This window comes from Pipistrellus kuhlii, unplaced genomic scaffold (assembly GCF_014108245.1).
Source record: "Pipistrellus kuhlii isolate mPipKuh1 unplaced genomic scaffold, mPipKuh1.p scaffold_m20_p_3, whole genome shotgun sequence".
Taxonomy (NCBI): domain Eukaryota; kingdom Metazoa; phylum Chordata; class Mammalia; order Chiroptera; family Vespertilionidae; genus Pipistrellus; species Pipistrellus kuhlii.
In genome coordinates, this window is record NW_023425529.1 from 29,378,762 (window position 1) to 29,405,941 (window position 27,180).

General features: G+C 37.2%; 1 protein-coding gene across 3 annotated transcripts; it reads right to left on the reverse strand.

Annotated features, from left to right (window-relative positions):
* Nucleotides 1-49: 49 nt before the first annotated feature.
* On the reverse strand, nt 50-27,038 carry INTS13 (integrator complex subunit 13). Of its 3 annotated transcripts, none has more exons than XM_045587866.1 (17): nt 26,472-27,038; nt 25,231-25,466; nt 23,342-23,416; nt 22,537-22,739; nt 22,112-22,192; nt 18,858-18,948; nt 16,147-16,275; nt 14,525-14,609; nt 7,811-7,885; nt 7,553-7,660; nt 5,834-6,012; nt 4,838-5,008; nt 4,436-4,590; nt 3,917-4,147; nt 2,301-2,440; nt 1,134-1,269; nt 50-394 (listed from the first exon to the last, which is right to left on the reverse strand). In XM_045587866.1, the coding sequence occupies exons 2-17, from the start codon at nt 25,453-25,455 to the stop codon at nt 355-357; spliced, it is 2,124 nt and encodes a 707-aa protein (XP_045443822.1). In that variant the 5' UTR covers nt 25,456-25,466; nt 26,472-27,038; the 3' UTR covers nt 50-354. The 3 variants fall into 3 exon arrangements, with proteins under 3 accessions (XP_045443822.1, XP_045443821.1, XP_045443820.1); XM_045587865.1 differs by lacking the exon at nt 26,472-27,038 and adding an exon at nt 16,000-16,023 and having other exon boundaries at nt 7,553-7,642; XM_045587864.1 differs by lacking the exon at nt 26,472-27,038 and adding an exon at nt 16,000-16,023.
* Nucleotides 27,039-27,180: the final 142 nt, after the last annotated feature.

The window sequence follows — 27,180 nt, forward strand, 5'->3', positions numbered from 1 at the left end:
TAAATAAATACATTTTTCTAAAGAATACTCCAATATTTTGCATTTCAGATATTTTTAATATTTTTATTTGGCAAAGAGAAGCCTAAGAATTTTTTAAAAAACATTTTCAGAGGGAAAACCTTTTACCATAAAATAAATTTGTGTGATTTGGGAGGGCAAATCTCAATGTATTTTTTTGACATATGTGCCAATCTTACAATTAATACAAAAAAGATAAAGTTAGCTGAAATATCTTAAAAATGTAAAAATCAGTCCAGCCATCATAACTATACAATCTTGCTGTAAAAGTACTTATATCAAATTCTGCCCAAAATATTTATGCAATATAGTAAATTTAATTCCTCAAGTCACCCTTCACTGCCGGCTGGCTTTTCCATTTTCCGTTGTCTCCATTCTGAAAAACAGAAGGGGGAAAATGAATAGGTAAAATAAAACATTAACCATCCACATATTTTTTTCTCCTTACATATCCCTTTTATATGAAATTAAACTCCTATATACTCATCAAGCAGAATATCAGCACCTTAGAAAAGAACGAAGGTTAGGGTTCCTCTAATTGGTCTCACTGCCTCATTTTGCAGAATATTGAAAATTGAGGCCCAGAGAGATTAAGTGACCTTCCCAGTTTCCTTTCAAAGGCCATGTTTTTTACTATACTTCTGCAAGCAAAATTAAGGAAAATACTTCTGATATTTCTTTTTTCACTAAAGAAGTTCCTTCGCCATCCATCATCAAAAGTTCTTCTAAAAAGATTAAAATAATCAAAACTGAGATTTATTCAATTGAAACAAATATTCCTAATATTGCATTACTTAATCAAAAAATATTTTCCTCCATTATTTTATAGTCAGTGTTACATATTGTTTCCTCTGATTTTTTTCCCTTTATAATGTTTACTGAGCGATGAAAGAAATGCGCTAAGAAGTAAAAACTTTCAGAGTTACAATTAATATACTAGTAATCATGCCTTTTTCATGTACTAAGAATCAAAGATGTTAATTTTTTTCTCTTTATAGGTAATATGTATTGGTTCATAATATTTCTAACAAAAATTGCTGAACATAACAGTATTCATTATATGTTAACTTATAAGGCAACTAACAAAACTAATTTCTACAATAAATAATACAAACCCATTTTCTTCTTTAAGATGTTGATATAACTCAGCTCTATTATTAACAGAATTTAAACGTCCAGCAAACTCCTGATGTTTTCTCGAATTGGCAGTATTGATCCTATTACTCCACAAGGTTAATAAAGACACTGGTCCTGTGTTATATTGGGAAGAGGAGAAAAAGGTAGAATAGTTCATTACTTTGAAATTTATAAATTTTTAAAATTTACCTTTAATTCTATTGTTTTATACAATTAAAGCAATATCATCTTCACTTTATTAAAAAAATGTATGTGTTTAGGGGGTCCCAAGATCACCTACTAGTTTGGTGATTTGCTGGAAGGTCTCAAATGACTTACATAAAGTTAAAGCCACAGCTAAGAATCATTAGAGCAACATAGTAAGTATACGTAGCAGATTAGGAAGCCAAAGATGAGAGGAATCTATTTGCAGGCTTTCTCTGTGCTCTCTCCCTCCAGTGAGGGTTCACACAAAGTGCCTAATCCCACCATGTGTACAATACTATTCCAGAAAAGCCCATTTGGGACTGAGAGTCGAAGGTTTTTATTAGCTGCTGCTCACAAAGTCATTCTCTGCCAAACTACAACTACCAAAATTACAGATCCCAGAAGGAAAGCAGGTGTTCAATTCACATGAAAGACGAAGTTCTGAACATTTAGGGAATGTTTTAAAAGCCAAGCCTTCCCATTCCCCCAAATCCTATATAATAAAAGCCTAATATGCCAAGTGTCCGTTCGTCAGGTCAACCAATCAAAGCATAATATGCTAATGATATGCTAAGGTTGCTCAACTGCTTGCTATGATGTGCACTGACCACCAGGTGGCAGACTGTCAATGCAGGAGCTGTCCCCTGGTGGTAAGTGCACTCTCACAGCAGGAGCACCACTCAGCTGACTGATGGGCACCAGATGCAGGGCTCACAGCTGGCCACTGCAGCCTGGTGATCACAGTGGAGTGGCAACAAGCCTCCCGAGCAGTGGCAGCAGACGCAGCAGGGCCGGGATGAGCAGGAGGGCAGGTAGTGATAGACTGCCGGTTTCAGCCCAAACCCCACAGACTACACTGAGGGAACCCACCGGTGCACAAGGGGCCTCTAGTATTAAGTAACACTGTACAAAATAGAACTAAGCTTTTTACAAACATAATTACCACAGTTCTACCTTACCTTTTGATTTTTCTACTGGTGGAGTTTCATCCATCTCAACAAGGGGCTTTTTGTTTGGAGGTTCTGGGGAGTCAGGAGAATCTTTTATAATTTCAGCTTCAGCCAATTCTTCTTTTCCACGTTCTAAGATGCCTTTTAATCTTTTAGAGGGACAAACGATAAAATTTAAAGTTTAAATATTTAGAAATCAAAATGGTTCTATAAACTAGACTTTGCATATCAGTCTTAATAAAAGATAGTTGTTCTTACAAAGTAAATCTAGAAACTAATTAGAAGCTAAATGCCAATCTAAAGTCAGGTAAGAGAACTTAATGAATTAAACACAAATATTCCCTTTTCTTCATCATAACAGTGTAATAATTCAGTAACGAACTTTGCTAAAAAATATAAAAAAAAATGGGAGAAAATTTAAGAAGCTAATATTAAAAATAAAACTGATATTTGGAAGAAATATCACAATTTAATATTTAAAGATATTGGCCAAAAAGCACTTCAAATTATAAAGAGTAATATACTATTATTTGTTCCCTAGTGTATGTACTGTGGATATGTATTTACATTGCACAAGTTAGAAACTTGATTCCAGGCTTATTTTGAATTTCCCAAAGGAACAAAAACACTTTCAAAATACATAGACATACACTTGAATAACGGGGATCTGAATGAGAACACTCCCCCACTCTTCTTTTTTCACCTCCTCTTAACATGAGCCAATTCTGTTTCAGAAGCTTGGTGGCTCTAAGAAAGAAGTGCATTTCTAAGGCCAAGAGAATAAAAATGTTCTACATTCTACTTATTTTTGGATGCACTAATATTTCTTGAATTAGCTTCAAAATATTCCATGTGGGAGTTGGACAGTGGTAGTGGTGAGGGGAGTGGATGTGAAATATGCCATGAATTGATAATTGTTCAAAGTAGATGATGGATACATGTGTATTCCACAGTAGAATAAATGTTTGAAGTTTTTCATAATAAATTCTGATTTGTTTTTAAGGGACATACCACATTACCATTATAATATTTACCTGGTTCCTTACCTGATTTCTGGCAAGAAGTTAGAAGACAAAGCCAGTTAATATGTTATGCTAGTTTTATTTACAAATCACAAACTAAGGAAAAAGATGTACTATTGAGGAAGGTTTTCAGAATTAAGACTACGCTCTTTCACTGTGCTATCAAGGGCATCTTTGCCTTTTTTGTAACAGCATCTTCCACATTTTGTTGTCATCACTGACTTACTTGTCTATTTCTAGCGCAACACTGTATGTTCTTCCAAGGCAGGAATCTTATGTTAAATGCCTGCCATATCACCGGTATTCAATATTTACTGACAAAGAAATAAAACTATGTCTTTGATATTCATAAAACATAAATACTGACACCAAAATGTCCTAAATTATAATTTTCAGAAGTTAACTAGGATAAAAATGAAACACTATCTTTGTCCCTAATAGTAAAATAAAATCATTAAGTCTACAATCTTTTTTATTTTAAGTATGACAAAATCTTAGTTATAAATGAAATACATATTAAATGAACTTCTATTAAATGAGGGTTGATCCAAATGCAGAATGTGATACACCAAAAGGCACCACGGGGCTAATATCAACAATCACCTCTCTGAATCTTGCCAAAACTTCTCCTGTTCATAATCTTTTACTGCTTTCTCTGATTTGTCCTCTTTGTCCTCCCTCTTTCTTCCTCGTTTCTTTCGTTCTTCTTCTTCTGGGGGTTTGCTCCTGCAGGCCATCAGACATTCCAATACCCTTTGATGTTTCTCCGAGTTATTGATATGGGCTCTTACAAGGGTTTCTAATTCGTTCCACATGATACGGTATTGTTCATCTCTGAAGTAAAGATTTAAAATAACAATCTTAGAAATACTCTTTAAGTAATATTAAAGTTTCTCTTTCTACTAGCAAAGTAAAAGGAAATCATTAAACATGGACTTATTTTCTCTTCCTAAACATAAGGGTACAATTTTCAGTTATAATGTATCCAATTCTGCTATTCTATAGCACTTCATCTCAATTATATATGTATATATACACCTGCAAACATAATTTACATATGGAATAAGTTAACTTAAAATAAACTATATATCAAGTCAATATGACATGTAAAGAAAAAATTACCTTTTAGGGCCTTTTCCTCTTGTACCAACTGTGGAAATAGGTAGAGGATCATTTTTTCTTTCCATATCAACTAAGTTGTATATTGTTTTCTGACAATTTAACACATCTTCTTCTGTCAAAGATTCTTTCACAATAACACTGGCTAATGGAACTACCTGTCACGTTTAAAACAAAAAAATATAAAACAAAATCTGTCTTGAAAAACAAATATCAAAGCATGTAGGCAGAACTTCAATCGATTTTAAACATCACTGTGGCAAGATCATATATAACTTTCACTTCAATTTTCTGTTACTATTTAACTGTAGCAAAAGCAGATATTTTATTCTTTGCTTCAGAAATGGTCTCTGAAAAGAATATATAAATAATATAGAAGAAAAGTTGAAACTATTTAACACTTACCGCTTGCATGTTAAAAATGGTGGTTTGTGAAATAATCATAGGCCAGTAACGGGTGTGTTTTTCTAACTGATCTTTTGCTCGTTCCAAAGGGATCTCAAGACTTCCATCGATTTTATATCTGGGGTCTAGAAAAGGAGTTAATCTGTTTTCCCTCATAAATTCACCAAAATCCTAATGATAACCAAATAAGATAAAATTAGAAACTATTTTCTAATGTTTCAGTATGGATTACATGTAACACTGTTTCCCTGATGTCTTCTGTCCTGTGATATGCAACAAAGCATTTTCTCCTACAACTCCCCCTACCACCCACTTTTCTTCACTCCAATAATTTAACTCTTTTATATCATATACAGAAAAAAGAATTAGTGAATCACATTCTTTAAATGATGGAATTATAAGTAATTTATAGTCTTTCTTTTAAAGATATCTATATCTCTAAATTTTCTACAATAAATATTTATTAGTTTTCTCCTTATTAAAATTTTTTAAATAATAAAAAAAGCCTAATCAAAAACAATTACTTACAGCATATAACACTTTGGTTTACAAAGTATGCACTCATACACATCAATCACATTTAATTTTCACAACCACCTCAAAAAGAAGACAGCGATAAAATACCAACTATAATAAATTAAGGGAGGAGGAGTGAAAAATTAAAATCAGAATAATGGAATTTCTACCAAAAATAGAAACCAATTTTTTTGTAGGCACCTTTAAATAATACAAAGATTTAGTTTTACTTCTAATTAGCAGCAATCTAACTACTGAAATGTTTTGTTTGCCATTTAAGTTACATCTACGTATACACTGAATACATAAGGAAGACTACAGATTGATAAATAGCTCTTTCAAGCAACTACTGCTAATTAAAATAACCAACTTCCAAAACTCCTTTTTGTCCCAGATCTTATCATATAATAGGCATTCAATGACTACTTGCTGAATGAGATTACACTCAAGTCATAAAATTTATAGATATTAGAGTCTTACTGTGATCCGGTAGTCTGTAACTCTTCCTCCGCATCCTTCACTAATTGAAGGCGGATCTTCTAGAATGGATCGAGAACTACTAAGGACGTGCAAAAATATCTCTCCTCCATGGCTACTAAGCATATGACTGATGACTTTGGAACCTGACTTTCGTGGTTGTTCCAATAAAACAGAACGACCTGTCAAAAGTAATGAAATTCAAATGGGCTCTTATTTTTTCCCTTAAGGTTTATGTCTAGATTTTTTCATTTTATTTATGAACCTCCTATTTTAACCAGCAATGCTAATTTAGTTTTTCCTGTGTTTCAAGTCCAAAAAGTCTGAATTCTAGCCTTAGCTTTCTCTTGGTCACTCCAATCTTACATAGTTATACAGGTGGTTTTTCCAACATAATTATAGTGGTCTCCAGTATAATGTTTGGTTATATTCTTCATTCAATTACAAGTTCATATAAAATTTTCTCTTGGACATTATGAAGAAAAGTGAGACAAGTGTTGGATAACCCTCAAGTTGTCAAAGCAATAAAACATACGGAGGAGAAAACAAAGTCTAAATTCACTTCCATAATACCTGCTTATCAGCATTATTATTGTTAAGTACTTTCTATTTCACACGACCAAATGTTATTTAACCTAGACTTTACATAGTCTGATAATCAAATTGTGCTTAATATAACTATGAAATTAATCTTATGATAAAGGCTGACCAACTCGTCTTATCAGTGATTCAAAAACCAAGTTGATCATAAGAGTCTATTAAAAGAAGCTATTAGAGTTTAGATTTAGTAAATGAAATCCAATAACTTAGTTTTCTAAAGAAATTTTCCAGGCCCTGGTTGGTTAGCACAACCTTGATACGCCAAGGTTGCGGGTTTGATCCCCGGTCAGGGAACATACAACAGTCAACCAATAATACATAAATGAGTGGAACAACAAATTGATGTCTCTCTCTTTCTCTCCATTCCTCTCTCTCTAAAATCAATAATATTTTAAAAATAAATGTTTTTATATAAGGAAACCAGAGATTTAAGGTCATGTGTTTAAGAATAATATAGTAAAATATTTAAAATGTTTATGATGCCAAAACCGGTTTGGCTCAATGGATAGAGCGTCGGCCTGTGGTCTGAAAGGTCCCAGGTTTGATTCCGGTCAAAGGCATGTACCTTGGTTGTGGGCACATCCCCAGTAGGGAGTGTGCAAGAGGCAGCTGATCGATGATTCTCTCTCATCGATGTTTCTAACTCTCTATCCCTCTTCCTTCCTCTCTGAAAAAAAAAAATAAATAAATAAAATAAAATAAAATAATCAATAAAATATATTTAAAAAATAAAATAAAATAAAATAAAAAATGTTTATGATAAAGGTATAGTGTTTTACCATATATACTGTACAATTTAAAATTCAATAGGCCAAGATAAATGGTCTGAACTTCACTATCTTAAAAACAAAACAAAATATGCAGACTTTAATGGTCAAATTTTTAAATTAAAAATACCAAAAAAATATATTAAATAAAATTTACTTGGATACAATAGTCTGAAAGACATAGTCATCTTAATTTTTAACATTAGTAAACTAATTAAGGGTATTTATAATTATATAACTTTAAAGCAGTTCTGGGAAATAAAATGGTTAAACTATGTTGAAAAAATGGCTTTTCCAGAGTTCATGATTTCACTTGTAATAATCTCAGTCAAAACAATTAAATGATGAAAGTTACCATTTAGAAGAAAATTAGTAAGGCAGGAAGAAGGTCTACTATTTACATCTACAGGTGAAATTCGGTAAGCGCCAGTGCAATAGTGTAATTCTGAAACAGAAGAAAATACTGATTTGAAAGAATATAAAGGAATATTTCCACAAAAGAGAAAAACCCCACTTGTTTCTTAAAGCCATAAAACAATGAGAAACAAAAACTCCCAAAAAAGCAAATTAATTAGCCCTTTGTAACATTTTAAGAAGATTTTAAAATACCTACCAATGTTATTGGTCCTTGGTGTGCACCACTTTAATGTTATTGTTTCTTTAAACGAGCCTTCTCTACTGCTATCACCTTTAAAAATAAATCAGAGAAATATAATAGTAACATTACATTAAGACCACAAATTTCAAATTGTTTACACCAGATTTCTGAAAGAATAAATTTTATAAAATACCTCTGGGAGAACATTTTTTATGAAGTCTCCTAGAAAAATACCAAATAGAGTTTGGATATTAGCTATGATTAAAATAAATATTTTATTTCCCTTCAAATTTCTCATTAATTTAATCATCCCAATCACTGCACTTGAAAGCCAATAACAAAACTTTTTGAAATTTCAAGACTCTATAATTACTCCCTTCTGTCACCATCTTATATAATAAAGAGGTAATATGAAAAATGGCACTCACACCCTTGCATCACAAGATGGCCACCCTCACGTCATCACAAAATGGGGAAGGTAGTTGGGGGCAACAAGGTCTGCAGAGGAGGGCAGCTGGGGGTGATCACGCAGACAGGGGGACAGGGGAGAGTTAGGTGTCAATTATGCAGGCAGGGGAGTGGTTAGGGGGACTATCGGGCTGGTAGGCAAAGTGGTTAGGGGCAATCAGGCAGCCGGGCAGGCGAGTGGTTAGGAGCCAGCAGTCCCAGATTGTGAGAGGGATCGGGCCTAAACCGGCAGTTGGACATCCCCCAAGGGGTCCCAGATTGGAGAGGGTGAAGGCTGGGTGAAGGCTAAGACCCCTCCTCCAGCACATGAATTTTGTGCACCAGGCCTCTAGTCTATATATATAAAAGCCAAGCAACAGGAAAGCTGGAACGATCAGAACAACTGAACGACTGGTTGCTATGATGTGCACTGTGGCAGCCAACCAGCCTGATCAGACCCTGATCAGGCCCTCCAACCACTTGCAGCCCCTCCCTCAGCTGGCCCCGCCCCCAAGTGCACCCCCAAACTGATTGGGAGCATGGCTGGCCAACCTCCTGCGTCCCCTCCCCACCACCAGCCCGGCCCTACTGGCCCCCCTTGGGGTAGGCCTGCCAGAACCCACAAGTGCACGAATTTATGAACCAAGCCTCTAGTTCTATATAACAAAAGGATAATATTCAAATAGACCAAACAGTGGAGAAACTGGTCTCTATGACGTGCACTGACTACTAGGGGGTAGACACTCAATGCAGGAGCTGCCCCCTGGTGGTCAGTGCACTACCATGGGTGAAGCACTACTCAGCCAAAAGCCGGGCTCATGGAGAGCAGCAGCCATGGTGGGAGCCTCTCTCACCCTCTGAGGCAGCGCTAAGGATGTCAGACTGACAGTTTAGGCCCGCTCATTGGCTGTCAGTCAGACATCCTACAAGGACTCCCAGACTGCAAGAGGGTGCAGGCTGAGCCGAGGTACTTCCTGAGTGCACTAATTTCATGCACTGGGTCTCTAGTTAAATAAAATAAGTACTTGGAAAAATCTTTCAGGAGTCTAAAATGCACAACTAGTTATAGTAAATACTAATGAATGTATGAGAAGTAATATAAAATGAGAACTTAGGAAATTACAAATATATAACATTGAACAGAAAGCATTTTTTGCCAGTGCAGTCTACAGTAAACAGATATAAGTAAAACTAGAGGCCTGTATGCACAAAATTCATGCAAGAGTAGTCCTTCCTTCCCCTGGCTGCCGACACCAGCTTCCCTCTGGCACCTGGGACCCAGGCTTCCCTCCTAGCCCCTGCTTCATCCGAAAGGCCATCTGGTCTAATTAGCATTATTATGCTTTTATTATTATAGACCAGTGGCCCGGTACACAAAATTTGTACACAGAGCAGGGTTCCCTCAGCCCAGCCTGCACCCTCTCCAATTGGGGATCCCTTGGGGGATGTCCAAATGTCAGTTTAGGCCCGACCCCATTACCAGCAGTTGGACATCCCTCTTGCAATCTGGGACCTCTGGCTCCTAACTGCTCACCTGCCTGCATGCCTGATCGCCCCTACTGCCTATTCTTGCCTGCCTGATTGCCCCTAGCCCCTCTGCCTGCCTGCCTGGTCGCCCCTAATCTCTCTGCCTGCCTGCCTGATCACCCCTAACTGCCTCTGCCTGCATGCCTGGTTGTCCCTAAGTGCCCTCCCCTGCTGGCCTGATCTCCCCCCCCCAATGGTCCTCCCCTGCCAGCCTGATCTCGCCCCCAACTACCCTCCCCTGTCGGCCTGATCTTGTCCCCAAATGCTCTCCCCTCCCAGTCTGATTGCCCCCAACGGCCCTCCCCTGTCAACCTTATCTCACCCCCAATTGCCCTCCCCTGCAGGCCTGATCTCACCCCCAACTGTCCTCTTCTGCCAGCCAATTTGGTTCTGATTGGTCAGTTTCTATGCCAGTCAGCATCAAAAGCTCCACCTCCTAGGCAGCCACTGGCTCCTCACACTTCACCCAGATTTGGTTCTGATGGGTCAGTTTCTATGCCAGTCAGTGTCTCTGGGCCTATCAACGGGGCCTGATCAGAAAGGAGGGGCTGATCAGCAACCCCAGTCAAGTCCTGGAGAGAAATGGAAGTGCAGCTGCTGGCCAACACCTGAGAGAAGAGAGAGGCAAGTGCTGATCAACAGCTGCCACAAAGGCTATGGATCAAACCCTGCTTCTCTCTTCAAGTCTCTCTCTGGGCATGATTCACAGTTCCCTCAGCAGTCAGTGCTGGGTCACTGTGCCTGCAGCTGCAGCAGTCAGCGCTAGGTCGCCACAGCAACCCAACACTGAATGCAGGACTGACTTCCAGTTGGTTGAGCCTCCGGTTGTGACGGACCCAGGGTTTTTATATGTTAGGATAATAATGAAAAAATGCAAACCATAAAATTGACAAAGCTCTGAAGGAGATATATTCAGTGCTATGAGGGACTTTCAAGAGAGATTTGACCTATGTTGAGACAACAGGGAAAGCTTCTTTGATAAGTAAAACTAATTTGAATTCTAAAAGGGTGAAGTGAAAATAACTAAAATGAAGGAAAGAGTATTCAGGGAAGGAAAACAGCAGATATCCAAATACTGTGGCAGGTGAAAGCATTAAGAGTTACAGGGCCTTTTAAGACATTGAAAAATCTGTTATCATCTTAAGGGCAACAGAAAAGCATTAGAGGTTTTTAAGATAAGGAGAATATGTCCTGAGTATCACTGTGAAAGATATTCTAGTTAGCAGGTCCAGTAGCTATACACACCATTAAAGAGGCTATTATAGGATTCTAGGTAAGAAAATATTAGGTTGGGCTATTAATAGGGAGATGTAATAGTAGTGGAGATGCAGATGTAAATGTATGAGAGATACTTTGGTAGATAAAATCAAGTAAATGTGATCATATGCGAATATAAAGAACCATGTGAAGACAAAACAGCCATCTACAAAACAATGAGTGAGATTTCAGAAGAAATGAACTGCATAGTCACCTTGATCTTTCATTTCTAGCCTCCAGAAGAGAAAATAAAATTAGTTTAAGCCAAAAGAAAAAAGAGAAAATGTGGTGATAGATTGGATATGAAGTATGACAGAGAGACATCTTAAAGATGACTCTGAAATTTCTACCTTATATAAATGGATATCCAAGAGGGTCATTCACTGAAAATGGGAAAATTAGAAAACCAGTTCAGAGGGCAAAGTTCATAAGTTGTTTTTGGAGTAATAGGTGCTTAAGAGACATATTTTAATACACCTAACTTACTGAGCATCATAGCTTAGCCTCGCCTACATGTGCTCAGAATGCAATATCAAAAAAATGCTGGCAACACAGTACTCTGTACAATATCCATTGTTTAACCTCAAGATCAAGAGGCAAACTGGGAGCTATAACTTGTTGCCGCTGCCCAGCATCATATGAATTTCATACTACACATCAAGAAGATCAAAGTTCAAAGTGAATGAGTATCACTTTCTCACCATCATAAAGTTAGAAAATATAAAAATCATTAAGTCAAACCATTGTAAGTTGTGAACCCTCTGTACAGACCTGAAGCTTTGAGAAGATATCTGGGCTAAAGTATAGGCCTACTCGCCGAAACCGGTTTGGCTTAGTGGATAGAGCCTCCGCCTGCAAACTGAAAGGTCCCGGGTTCGATTCCGGTCAAGGGCATGAACATTGGTTGCAGGTACATCCTCATAGGGGGTGTGCAGGAGGCAGCTGGTCGATGTTTCTCTCTCATCGACGTTTCTAGCTCTCTATCCCTCTCCCTTCCTCTCTGTAAAAAATCAATAAAATTATTTTGTTAAACATGAATATATCCATTTACCTTAATAGTTTTTCTCCTGTTAAAAATTCTTGTTTAGAAATGGGTGGAATAGTACAGCTCAACTAATCTAGCTTTATTTATTTACTTATTTTTTTTTTTTGTTAATCCTCACCCATGGATATTTTTCTATTGACTTTCAGAGAGAGTGGAAGGGAGCAGAGAGAGAAACTTTGATGTGAGAGAGACACATCAATGGGTTGCCACCAGTACACACCCTGACCAGAGCCAGGGATTGAGCCTGTAACTGAGGTACATGCCCTTGACCAGAATCAAACCTGGAACCCTTCAGGCCGCAGGCCAACACCCTATTCACTGGCTAGGCTAACATCTATCGAGTCTAGTAATAATTAATGTCGTTTTTAAACATTCATTTAAAATCTTGCTTGGCTTTGACTTGTATTGACATAACCTTCAAATACGTGGTATCTACAGAACGTGTGAAGTGCAATTAACAAGTTTTGCTTGAAAAAGTTTGTGTTTGGTTTGGTTTTTGTTGCAAAACTAGGGCTAAGATGATGGTGGATGAAGAGCATATTCGGCACTGCATGCTTTACGAGTTCCAATTAGGAAGAAAAGCAAGTGAGGCTGCAAAAAACATCTGTAGTGCTCTTGGTCAAGATGCAGTTAGCGCCAGAAAATGCCAGCGTTGGTTTGAGAAATTTCACGAGGGAAATTTTTCGTTAGATGACAAGAGTGGTCGAGGCCGTGTGTCCAATTTTGATCAAGAAGCTCTTCAAGCTCTTTTGGTGCAAAATCCTCAAATTACCCAACAAGAGCTTGCAACAACTTTAAATTGTTCACAAAAAACAATTTCCAATCAATTGCGTGCACTTGGCAAAGTCCAAAAGTTTCGAAAATGGGTTCCTCATGAGTTGACCAACAACAACCGTAATCAAAGAGTCACAATTTGCAGTTCGATCCTCTCTCGTCAAAACCGTTTGCCGTTTTGAGAGCAAATTGTTACCGGAGATGAAGAATGGGTGCTGTATGTTAATTTGAAATGGCGGCCTCAATGGTTGGACAAAAATGAGGCTCCGCAGCCCACACCAAAACCTGACTTGCATGCGAAAAAAGTGATGTTGTGTGTTTGGTGGAATTTTAAAGGAATTCTTCATTATGAACTTTTACCATCTAACCAAACCATTACAAGTGCAGTGTATAGTGCCCAATTGGAAAGGTTAGCCCAAGCTTTAAGAAAAAAAGAACCCGCGCTGATTAATCGGAAGGGCGTAATTCTTCACCACGATAACGCACAACTGCATACTGCAAGAATCACTGCTGAAAAACTGCGCCAGTTGGAATGGGAAGTTCTCCCTCAACCTGCATATTCTCCTGATATTGCCCCTTCTGATTGCCATTTGTTTCGTTCTTTGCAAAACTTTCTTCTTGGAAAAAAATTTAATAATGAAGAATGCCTCAAAAATGTATTGACCGAATTTTTTGCATCAAAATCACAAGAATTTTACAACAGAGGGAATAAAATGCTTCCTGAGCGTTGGGCACAAGTAGTAGAAAACAACGGCAACTATATTGTTGATTAAACTTTGTTGTATTGTTTAAATAAATTCGATTTTAAAAAGTATTAGAAAACGACATTAATTATTACTAGACCTAATATAATAATAAAAGCATAATATGCTAACTAGACTGGACAGCCGAACGACCTTCAGGACATCATTCCAGATGTCTTTCTGGATGAGGTCACCACAGCAGGAGCCAAGGCAGAGATAGTTAGGGGCACTCAGGCAGGCAGGGTCATTTAAGGGCAATCAGGCACACAGGTGAGCGATTATGAGCCTGCGGTCCTAGATTGTGAGAGGGATGTCCGACAGGACTAAACTGGCAATCGGATATCTCCCGAGGGGTCCCAGATTATGAGAAGGTGCAGCCCCCACTGTGCATGAATTCTATGAACCAGATCTCTAGTATTTTATATATAAACTGAAGTGTAGAAACACATAGGATTTGCTAGTTGGTGATAAAGCTTTGGCTAAAACTGTTATCTCTTAATTCCAGAGTCCTAAACCATGCTGATACAGCTGCAGAAATCACAGTTTTGGAAAAAAAAAACTTACTGAGTCAAATACCTTTTAGAGGAAAAAAATATCACTAAATTTCAAAACAACTGATTTATACCCAGGCTTATAAGCTGTAAGTCCATCACTCTTTCAATGTGGCTCCTATTCTTTTGCCTTTCCCAAGGCAGTTTGCCTAGAAAAGAAAAACTATGACATGACTTCAATGGCTCTCTTTCACAATAGCTTAGTCTTTCCCAAAGTAAGAATGAACACTACTTCCATGACCATTAATATGTGACATTGTCAAATAAGTTTGGAAAGGAATGAACTAAAGTCAATCAGGTTTGTTTACTGAAGAGCATCTCAAAGGTGTTCATAAGCTTCTATATGTTAGACTCACAAATTAACTTTCCAATGTCTCTTACTCACCACTTTTCAGGAAATCTACATGTGCATCTTTATGATGAAGTAACTCCACATCATAATTGGCAGATGTGTTAGCATGTTGTTCTTCCTTGAAGCAAAATTTAAAATAACTTGGTTTTGTTTTCCAAATAATGAAGTTATTTATTAACTATTAATTTTGCGCTTTGCTTAGAATGAAATGAAATACACTGGACAAAAATTATCTACAATAACGGTATAGTTTGCTCAGTAATTAATCTATTTAAAGATGCAACAGTTTTCCACTGAAATATAAACTATTAAAAAACTACTTGCTATATATTAGTAATACAGTATCTAATTATTTTTCTTATGTTATGTCATGAATTAACATAGATTAATCCAGAAATTTTACAAATTTACTCTGAATGCACTGTCTTGCGCAAATATACAAATTGTCTATAAACAAATATAAGGTATTTGAAATAGTTTGTATATATTGAAAGTGAAATCATCATTTAAAGGAGGGAGCAGCATCTTTAAATACCTACAATAAATTAACAAATGTCAATTATATAAAATAGCAAATACTGACTAACAAAAAAGTTTATTAGTTTTCACTAATAGTCAACAGGAATTTTTATATTATCTATTTACAAGGGGGAAAAAAGATTGAAGAACGAATCACACCAGCAGCACACAAATATAATCAAATTCTAAGAGCAAGGTATCTGTCACCTTTAGAGTATTTTTCCTTATCATCCATGAAATTATATATAATAAAGTACACCTATTATGCTACTTTACTTGTTAATTGCTTCTGCACCCATTCTATGGGTTAAAGTTACAATTTCTATTAAAGAGCCGGCCCGTGGTATAAGGAGAAAATTAATAATCAAAGATATTTCTATGCAATTTAGTGTTCATCATTTGGTGGCAAAAAAATTTAATTGGGACTTATCAGAAAGTCTCTTTGCATTTTTAGATACGATGGTTACTTTACTTGTAAACATAATCAATAAAATTAAAAATAACTCCACTTAGTAAAAATTCATTTAAAGCTTACTACGGGTCAGGCATTGTGCTAGTTCTAGACAAGCTAATGATAATACGATGAAAAGGAACAGGTGGCAACAGGTTCCTAAAAATATCCATTAATAAAATCGTAAGATTCACATCTTTGGTTTTTCAGGTAAGGTTATAAACTTATTTAAAACTATGAGCTATTTTTCCCTACTTCGATTTATTAGTTATAAACACCTTTATACTTGTTGGGCAAAAACAAAAATACAGAAAACAAAAGACCAACTATAATACACAATGTAAGGAAAATCTAATAGCACAACTCAGAAAAAGAATCACAGAAAAAATGGTCATTTAAGATAGAGATTATACTTTAATGAAAATAATGAGAACATAATTAAAAACAAAAAAAGCTGATATAGAGTGTTCTTATTAGAAAGAAAAATATAGCATTTTGTTCTGTGATCCTTTCTTGTTGCTTTTTAGTACTTACTGACCTGGTCAAAGACACTGAATGTGGGCTAGCAAAACAGAAAATATGATATGGGAGAAAAAAATTAAGGTTTAATTAAAATAAATATGTCAAACAAATGTTTAAAAAGTAAAACAGAGCTTTCGAAATAGCAGGAAAAGGAGTTGCCTACCTTCATTGGAATATTTGTAATAGTAGTTGAAGCCAAGTCAAAATGTTGCTGTACTAAAATATTTAATTTGGTAGCAAGATGCCGTCCTGCACGAACACTATGAACTTCACTGGTTAAAACAGGGGACAACTACAGAAAGTATGAAAAGAAAAAAAAAAACACATAAAATATTAATACACTGTAACCAAGTGCTAAATAGTTTACTTCCACCCATAAAAAGTGAGTGTTTTCATTTTATAGAATTTGGAAAAATACAAAGGTCCATAACTATAGTCATTATTATTAATTTTTAAATATATTTTATTGATTTTTTTAAAGATAAGAAGGGACAAGATAGAGTTAGAAACATCGATGACAGAGAAACATCGATCAACTGCATCCTGCACACCTCCTACTGGGGATGTGCCCACAACCAAGGAACATGCCCTTGACTGGAATCAAATCTGGGACTCTTCAGTCTGCAGGCCAATGCTCTATCCACTGAGCCAAACCGGTTAGGGCTGGTCATTATTTTTTAAAATATATTTATTTCAATAAGGGAGAGGGAAAAATAGAAACATTGGTGATTAGAATCATTGATCAGATGTCTCCTGCATGCCCAATAATGGGGATCGAGCCTGCAACCCAGGAATGTGCCCTTGACTGGAATCGAACCCAGGACCCTTCAGTCTGCAGGCCGATGCTCTAACTACTGAGCCAAACTGGGAAGGCACTAATGATCATTATTTTAGCAATAAATGTTCAGATATTCATTCGTTAAATAAATAAGTACCAAGCAGAACTTACTACATTATATGCCAGAAACTGTGTGAACTATTGGAGGATACAGCAGTGAACAGATAAATTCACTGTCCTCTTGAAACTTAAGAGTTGTTGATTTAAATATATATTTTCATTTATAATTTTACTTCTACTTATCTATATGAAAAATGGATTTGAAGTAGCGCACAGAAATACTGTAGAAAAATAATTCATTTTGAGAAGAGGACAATCCCCGAAAGATAGAACTACCTATAAGGAATGTGGGAATCACTACAAACATCATATTTTATCACCAATAAATATGATAAGGCAGCCAAACTTTACTTACAACAAGGTAATACAAAAGTTTACTCATTCCAGGGTAACAATATTTATTGTAAATGAGCTTTTTACTTTTACTATCACAAAGTAAAGCCAACATATTGCCACATTATCAAAAGATGCAGATAAAAGTTAGTAAAAAGGGAGCTTATACTGGAAATCACCTAAAAACACAACAATAAAACTAATGACCTAAAAATATCACATAACTACCAAGCATTCATAGACTAAGGTAATACTTCACATGTTTATATTAAATAAGGCTAAGAGAAAAACCTGAACATATGAACATATACATTTAATACAATTATGTAAATACATAGACCACTGACAGATAATATTATGTGATGCAAATCCTTTTAACAATCAACAGATTTATCATTTCCTTCAAAAATGTTCAAATCTATTTAAAAAGGAAAACCAAGGTTGGAAATTAGTTTTTCTCCCATCTGATTGTAACTTTGTAGCCTTGAATGAAGGCCTGGGCCTGCCAGGGTGTATGGAAAGCTTGGCTTCCTCCATTTCCTCTAATGAGGAAAAAGAAGCTTTTTAAGGAATAAAACATCATTAAAGCAATTGAAACCCATTCCAATAATTGAAATTTTAGGAACAACGCAAACTACGTATGGTTTTATTATACAACACATTTAATTAAATGTCAAAAGACAAGCAAAACAGAAAACAGTTTTTTGTTTTTAAATCTTCACCTGAGGGTATGTTTTTATATATTTTAGGGGGAGGGAGGGAGGGAGAGAGGGAGAGAGAGAGAGAGGGAGAGGGAGAGGGAGAGGGAGAGGGAGAGGGAGAGGGAGAGGGAGAGGGAGAGGGCGAGGGCGAGGGCGAGGGCGAGGGAGAGGGAGGGAGAGAGGGGGAGAGAGAGGGAGAGAGGGGGAGAGAGGGAGGGGGGAGAGAGATAGAGAGAGAGAGACATTGAGCCATTGCTTGTGTTTCTTAGGTATGTGCCCTGACCAGGAATTGAAACTAAAGCCTTTTGGTACAGGATGACACTTCAAACAACTGAGCCACTCAGACAAGGTTAAACAGAAAACACTTTTAAAAATGTACAATTAGCCGGGACTGGTTTGGCTCAGTCGATAGAGCGTCGGCCTGTGGACTGAAAGGTCCCAGGTTCGATTCCATTCAAGGGCATGTACCTTGGTTGTGGGCACATCCCCAGTGGGGGGTGTGCAAGAGGCAGCTGGTTGATGTTCCTCTCTCATCGACGTTTCTAACTCTCTGTCCCTCTCAATTCTTCTCTGTGTAAAATCAATAAAATATATTTTAAAAAATAAAATAAAATAAAATAAAATGTACAATTATAACACAAAGAACCAACCTAGGTGTTTTGCTATACAGGTTCTTTGAAAACTGTAAATATGGGGTGGGACAAAACTCGATTTTGATGAAAAAAATAAAATAATAAATAATAATAATACAATAATGAATGATAATGCAAAATAATAAATAAGCTATGTGTTTCATGTACTTACAACTATAAACCTGCTTTACCCCACCTTGCATTTTCTTAGCAGAAAATGTTGGCAATGTGATCATAATAATACTAACCCTTGTCAGCATTTATTATTAATAACTAAAAATTATCTTTTCTCTATTACTTCTGCACATACCTCTTTTTTAGAACGATCAGATACAAGGCTGTCTTCACCAACAGGGTAGGTATGGATCAAAACCAACTCACACTTCTGAATCTGCATGAGACTTAAAGGAAAACTTTCACTTAGGACATAAGAATTCATACTATTCTTATAAATATGGACACAATTCTCTCATATCATTGATGTTTCTATCTCTCTCTTTTACTTCCTCTCTGAAATCAATAAAAATATATATATTTTTTTTAAAGTATGGACACAAATATCCTCAACAAATTACTACTAGTAAACCAAATTGAGCAACATATAAAAATAATTATATATCATGACCAAGTGGATGATCCCAGGAATGCAAAGTTAATTTAAAATCCAAAAATTAACTAATGTGCATATCATATCAACAGAAAAAATTTTAAATCCAATAATCTCCAAAAATACAAGAAAACACATTTGACAAAATCTAAGATCTTTTCAACAAACTAGAAATAGTAGGAAATGTCTTTAAGTAGATAAATGGCAGTAAAAGAACTGTTTTTAAAAAATGTTTTTAAATGAGCAAGAGTTGAAAGTTTGCTTCTAGAAAGTGGGGAAAGACTGGAATAGAGATAGTTGTTTTGCTTTTAGTATTAAGAGATGTTTTTAGCCGAAACCGGTTTGGCTCAGTGGTAGAGCGTCGGTCTGCGGACTGAAAGGTCCCAAGTTCGATTCCAGTCAAGGGTATGTATTGTACATTGGTTGCAGGCACATCACCGGTACGGGGTGTGCAAGAGGCAGCTGGTCGATGTTTCTCTCTCATCGACATTTCTAGCTCTCTATCTCTCTCCTTTCCTCTCTGTAAAATACCAATAAAACATATTTAAAAAAAAAAAAAAAAAGATGTTTTTAAACTATGCGCATTCAATGTAAAGATTCTAGGCAGGTAAACTACTGAGAGTTTAATTTACCAAAACAGCATATCTCTATAATCAGATACTACTGTTAACACAAAAGCTACATATTTAGAAAAACTGTGTAATTATTGTACTTGTATGAACATTAAATGAATTAAATTCAAATGCAAAAATAATTTTTGTGTTTAAAGGATAAAAAGAAAATTCTTATAATCAGGTATAACCTTATCTAATAAAAGAGTAATATTCAAATTAACCATCACTCCAATATACTCACAAGCCACGCCCACTAGCCAATCAGAGTGAGTATGCAAATTAACCCCAACTAAGATGGCTGCAGCCACAGAGAGAGCAGGAGGAAGGTTTGGGTTTCCATGGCAATGGAGGAAGCCAAGCTTTCCACACACGCTGGCAGGCCCGGCCTCCATTCAAGGCTACAAAGTTTCAATCACAGAAGATAAATAAATTCCAACAGAAATGGCAGCAGCCACAGAGCTTCAGAGAACAGGCGGCTAGGGTTGCTCCAGACAATGGAGGAAGCAAAGTTTCTGCAGTCCTGGCAAAGTTTCTGCAGTCCTAGCTGGCCCAGTTCTCAGCCTCTGCTTAAGGCTACAACGTTTCAATTATCGTTTCAATTATCGAAGATAAATAAATTCCAAAAGAAATGGCTGCTGCTACAGAGCAAGCAGATGGCTTGGCTCCGCTCCAGGCTACAAAGTTTCAATTGTAGAAGATAAATAAACCCTAGATATCAGGGTCTTAGCTTGGGTCGCCAGAAGGTGTAGTCAGCCGACAAACCACCACAGGCCCCTCTCCCAGGCCGCCCCTTGCCCCAAGGGAACCCCCACCCTGATCCGGGACACCCTTCAGGGCAAACCAGCTTGCCCCCACCCATGCACCAGGCTTCTATCCTATCTAATAAAAGAGTAATATGCAGATTGACCATCGCTCCAACACACAAGATGGCTGCCCCCATGTGGTTAAAGATCCTGCCCCCATGTAGACACAAGATGGCCACCACAAGATGACCAGCAGGGGAGGGAAGTTGAAAGGGACCAGGACTGCAAGGGAAGGCCATTGTGGGTGATCAAGCCTGCAGGGGAAGGCAGTTAGGGGTGACCAGGCCGGCAGAGAAGGGAAGTTGGGGGTGTACAGGCCTGCAGGGAAGGGCAGTTGGGGGGATCCAGGCCTGCAGGGGAGAGCTTGGGGAGACCTGGCCTGCAGGGGAGGGCAGTTGTGGGTGACCAGGCCTGTAAGGGAGGGCAGTTAGGGGCAAGCAGGCTGGCAGAGGAGCAGTTAGGCATCAATCAGACTGGTGGTGGAGTGGTTAGGGTGTGATCAGTCTGGCAGGCATAAGCGGTTAGGGGCAATCAAAAAGGCAGGAAGGCGAGCAGTTGGAAGCCAGCAGTCCTACATTGTGAGAGGGATGTCCAACTACCCGTTTGTCAGACATCCCCTAAGGGGTCCCAGATTGGAGCGGGTGCAGGTTGGGCTGAGGGATATCTCCCTCTCATGCACTAATTTCATGCACCAGGCCTCTAGTTTTCAATATGTAACCATCACAGAGAAAATTAATGTATTGTGCATTAGTTTCCTTTTTACTAATGTTTTTTAAGGACAAAACCAGGCAATATTAACCTTGACCTATAATTAGTTATTTGAAGAATACAGAATATATAATGCTAAAAAGTTTCCAATTTTTTATTTTAAAATTTCCAAACCTTTCTATTCAATGAATACTAATATATCCTTTAACTAGATTTACTAAGTGATAGCTATACTTGTTCTATGTATGTAAATAGACATACACTTTTTTTTTATTATGCCATTAGACAGTAAATTGCAAAGGAAATACTTCATTCCTAAATACCTCATCATGCTTCTCCTAGTGGAATAATCTTACTTATTAACAATAATACCAGTACTCCACTTAAAGAGATTAATAATAGCTCAATCTAATTTAGACATCACATTGCAACAGCCCAAAACGTATTTTTAATAGCTTTTTGCTTTAAAAAAAAATCATATACTGAAATTTATTATGTTTTAATTGGTCCATAAAGAATAATGCCATTGGCAATTTATTCATTGTATAAATTTGAAAGAATATGAGAGCAAGCTATCAAAACAAATATGCATTATAAATTTACACATTATGTTATAGTTCTGATCACTTTTCCTATGGGAAAAAAGTAAAATCTTAAAGTGAAAGGGAAAATAGGGAATAAAATTTCTGATCAAACATATCTTTTGACTAATTTATAGTCATAAGAGAATTCAAGAAAATTTTACCAGTTTTTATTAAAATTATTGAAATAATTAAAATGAAATATATGACTATAAAATTGAATATATATTTCATATGTGGATTATACTCACTGATCGGAATTTGCAGCAAGCTTGTTATGCTCATGAATCGTTTCCTGAACACAGTCCTCAAGCATTCGCACATGACTATCACTAGTGGCATAAAAGATACAACAAACTTAAAGGAATAAACAGTAAGAGAAAAAATTAAACACACTCTATCCAGCTACAGGCATTAAAATTACTTTAGTAAAGATTGTTTTTAAGTGCTCATTCACACCACCAAATAACCAACTGAAAAACTAGTGAGAAGTCAAATTAACCTACATGATGACAATCTAAAGTTTTCAATGAGATGAGTCTTTATTTTAGAATTCGATAAACAAGTTTCAATATTAGAAAGGTCATTTGTGATGTGTTTAAATGCTAATATATCATCCTTACTTTTTAAAATAAAAGCTGTGGAAGAGTAAAAAGATTTACTGTTATTGTCTCACCTTTTTGCATTAGTAATGCAAATTATTCTCCCTCTATTTCCAACACGCTCTGCATTCTCCATTAGTAGAGTGCGGGCCTCATGTTGGTATTCCGTGATTTTACAGAGGGTTTCCACTGCTGCAACAAGGCCATGGAGAATACTGCAGCATTCTGGATCTGCCCGTGGATTAGGGGGCCCAACAGCAGCTAACGCTGCCATCAGCTAAATAATGGGAAAACAATTATGGTGACAAGAGTATGCACAAGTCAGACAATGACATCATAAGAAAAGTAAATTATAAACCACTATTTCTTATAAATATGGACACAAATATCCTCAACAAATGACTACTAGCAAACCAAATTGAGCAACATATAAAAATAATTATACATCATGACCAAGGAGCCTATCCCAAGAATGCAAAAGCTGATTTAAAATCCAAAAATTAGTGCCTATCATATTAACAGAAAAAACTTTTAAATTACATTATCTCCAAAAATACGCATTTGACAAAAATCTAAGAACTTTCCAACAAACTAGAAATAAAAGGAAACTTTTTTAAGTAGATAAATGGCAGCAAAAAAAATTTTTTTTTAAATATGGAAGTATATACTAAATGAGCAAGAGTTGTAAATTTGCTTTTAAGTGGGGAAAGACTGAACTAGAGATAGCTGTTTTACTTTTATTATTAGGTGATGTTCTTAAATAATGTGCATATATTATCCTATATTGATCAAAAATTTTAAATTTATTTTTTATGAAAGTATTACTGAAACATGATGAGAAATTTTCAAAAAGGCCACATTTCAAAACCTGAATTATACCTCTTGCAAATTTTGGTCTTCTTGAGTCCAGGAATTTAAAACATGTGCTCCAGAGTCACTCACAATGAAATTCACCTAATAGATTTCAAAGAAATAATTAGTATTCAACTCTAATTCCATCTGGTCACATCATATTTAAAATTTAAAACATAGTTAATAGTAGCCGAAACCAGTTTGGCTCAGTGGTAGAGCATCAGTCTGCGGACTGAAAGGTCCCAGGTTCAATTCCGGTCAGGGGTATGTACGTTGGTTGCGGGCACATTCCCGGTAGGGGGTGTGCAAGAGGCAGCTGGTCCGTGTTTCTCTCTCATTGACGTTTCTAGCTCTCTCTCTCTCTCCCTTCCTCTCTGTAAAAAATCAATAAAAATATATTTTAAAAAAATAAATAAAAAATAAAACATAGTTAATAGTAAAAAGAATTAAAATAAAATAATATAAGGCCTCTAGCACTGATTAGTTGGTTGAGTCATTCATCCATTTTATAGGTATACAATGCCTAGTACATGTCAGGTGCTATTCTCAGCACTGGAGTATGGGAATATAGTGAAGAATGAAACAGTTCTGTCACAATGTGGGGGAAACCAGAGGTTTAGCAGGTGTGGTAAGATAAGAGAGCAGTGCAGGGAACCAACAAATAAACAAACAAGATCATTTCAGAGTGATAAATGTAAAGAAAAAGATGGTTAGTTACTTTAGGTTGGTTGGACAGAGAAGAGCTCTCTCAAGTGGCAACTGAAGGAAATTCAAAATGACCAAAAGAAATCAGCCATGGGAAGAGTTGGGGATAGAGAATTCCAGGTATAGTGAACAGAAAACACAAAGACCTTTAAGTGAGTACCCTCAAAAGAATGAAGTTCTGAGCAGACCGAAGGGCAAGAGATAAACTCTTAAAAAAAAAAAAAAAAAAAAGGCAGTGGCCATATCACATAGGGCAGCGTTTTTCAACCACTGTTTCTTTGTGTTTATTTGATTCCTATTCAAGAGAATTATTTTATATATAGTCAATACAGGCACAGAGTTAAATTTTTTAACATTTTCTAATGGTGGTGTGCCTCGTGATTTTTTTTCATGAAACAAGTGTGCCTTTGCCCAAAAAAGGTTGAAAAACACTGACATAGGGCACTGAAAGTCAAAATAATAAATTTGGACTTTATTAAACAAAAATAGTATCACTGGGCCAGCATAGCTAAGTGGTTAAATATTGACCTATGAACCAGGAGGTTCAATTCCCCATCAGGACACTTGCCCAGGTTGAGGGCTCAATCCCCAGTGAGGGGCTTGTAGGAGGCAGCTGATCAATGATTCTTTCTCATCATTGATGTTTCTATTTCTCTCTCCCTCTCTGAATCAATAAAAATATCTTTAAAAAATAGTATCAAGAAAGATAAAATGAAATGATCACACCCTTCTCCCAAAAGGAAACATAGTCATCATTTATATATTTTCTAATATATCACCACCTCAGCTTATCTTCAACATGGAAGTGAGAAAAAAGGTTGTTATTCAGATGGCACAAACCAGCACAGTCTGACAAATTGCTTACAGACAATATACCTGCTGCTTAGGCTAGCAATAATCAATGGTCAGTGCCTGTTCCATTTTGGTGACTATATACTTTGAATATTATCCTAGTAATTACAGTAGCTACTTTATAGGGTTGTTGTGAGAATTAGAGTTAATATACATGAAGCCCTGGTGCCCGTAAGTGCTTCTTAATTATTAGTTGTTACTGTTGATCCCAACTAAATACACATGACATTTAATCCCAAAGGAGAGTTCTACATATCACATTTTTAAAGTGGTAAAAAAACAGTTCTAAATTTACAGCAAATTCATATATTAAAAAATGTTATTGGCAGTAAGTACATTCGCTTGTACTTCACACTCACCAGTTTTTTGAAAGGAAATATATCATACATTATTCTACAATATTCCATGGAAGATTCTACTGAGCAAGTCCACAATGATTTAGATATAGGGGCTAATGGGATGATTCCTTGGGTCCTATTCTTCACCAGCATATCAAACTCAACATGTTGTCTGCATGATTCTGCCATGTAAGGGCAGTGATCCACAACAAATACTGTTTTATGAGATTCAGAAAAAATCTTCATTTTGTTTTAACCTGTAAGGGATAAAATATATTAGCCAAAGATCTTATACATAACATTTAAATATTACATTATTTCTAATGTGTCTTTTCTTCAAGAAGATTTGGTAGGAAACATGCATAATCAGTATCCAAGCAAATGTATTCAACAAAGGACAAGACTTAATGAGGTCCTGACCACAAAGTATCCATTCAAGGGATGAGCTACATCACATTAAGCTGTCACTCAGTCACATGCAAAACTACAGTCCAATTTTTTTTTTTTTTTTTGCTTGTTGAATGAATTTAAAATGGGCACAAAAAAAATACTTTTACAAATAATTGTATTCGATCCCCTTACATAATACCAAACATAAACGACAAATACTTTTTCAAACACACTTTTGATGATCCTCGCTGACTGACAGCCATCACATCTAAATCCCCAAACTAACCCAAGCCAGCCGTTTTGAGCCTCCCTCCAAAAAGTCCCAAGACTTCTGTAAAAAGGGAAGGGGCTAGAATGAACAGGAAACAAAAGTGACAGCAACAGGAAAGACCAAAACATGACAGACATCTAACATAACTGTATATCGGGTCTTCGCATGAGGATTAAGGACCCAAATTCACAATGTTCCCCCTTTAGCTTTCGAGCCACCACAGTCATCTACCATGTAGAACAGTAAAGCTCAGGTGCTGCCATCGCCTTGGTGGGGGGGAGGAGGAACTCTTAAAACTTTTTATTTAAAAAAAAAAAAAAAAAAAAAAAAAAAAACCTCCCTTGCTTCGCTAATAAAAAATCTTATGCTTCCTAGACAATCCACATTCAAACAGCACATGGTAAGCACAAGTGCTCATTAAAAACGAGCTGACTTTTTTACGATCCAGCTACCTTCTTCCTCTGCTTTCAAACGCGTTTCCCCCTTTCATGCACAAAACTCTTCTTGGAGGCGTCCAGGCACACACACTCCGCCGGAGGGTGTGGGGTGGAAAGTACAAGGTGAGCGGATGAGGAAGACCTCAGCACTGAGGTTCGCTTACTTTCGAGCCGGGTCCTGAAGCGAACACGCACAGAGGCTGCGGACCACGGCCTCTCGGGCAGAAAGGCTGCAGGTTGGGTGCGGAGGGTCAGCGCCCAGCCGGGGGTGCCCGGCGCCCCGGAGAGGGGGCTGCGCTGGGCCCGCTCATCTCCGAGCACACCGGTCCGCCCCGAGCTTCCTAAGTGCGGGAGCGCGCGCGCGCGTGCGCGCGGACACAAACACTCACACACACACCGGGGGCTGCGCGCGTGCGCACGGCGCTCTCCGACGGCCCGGCCCGGCTGCCCTTCCCCCGCGGTGGGCCAGGCGCCCAGGTCGCCGAACGGGGGAAGAGGGCGGAGCCAAGAAGAAGAAGAAGAAAAAAAAAAAAAAAAATGCGTCCGACCCTCACGATTTTTTCTACCCGCTAATTTTCCCAACCACCCATTGGGAAGGATGTTCCGGGCCACCTGAGAGCCTCCCCATCGGCGAAGTACCAACCACAACGCCGGCTGGACCAGCCACGGGCTCTTAAGGCGCGCAAAGGCCCTCCCACCCGGTCTCCCTTTCTCGGTCTCTGTACCGAGGCCGGGTCCCTTGGCAAAACTCGCGAGACTTTGTGATAAGCCAAGCCAAGCCAAGCCAAGCCAAAAAAAAAAAAAAAAAAATGCGTAGGTTAACGGGGCGGGGCTTAGACTGGACCCGCCCCTACGTCTCGCGCATGTCAGGGA

What these genes read in the sequence shown, in the direction of transcription:
- INTS13 (XM_045587864.1), bottom strand. Translation starts at nt 25,455, where the DNA reads ATGAAGATTTTTTCTGAATCTCATAAAACAGTATTTGTTGTGGATCAC. An exon ending in TACTAATTTTCTTCTAAATG is followed by an intron (nt 6,013 to 7,552) that starts GTAACTTTCATC and finishes TACTTTTGACAG; the next exon opens with GTCGTTCTGTTTTATTGGAA. An exon ending in CCATTTTTAACATGCAAGCG is followed by an intron (nt 4,591 to 4,837) that starts GTAAGTGTTAAA and finishes TAAACGTGACAG; the next exon opens with GTAGTTCCATTAGCCAGTGT.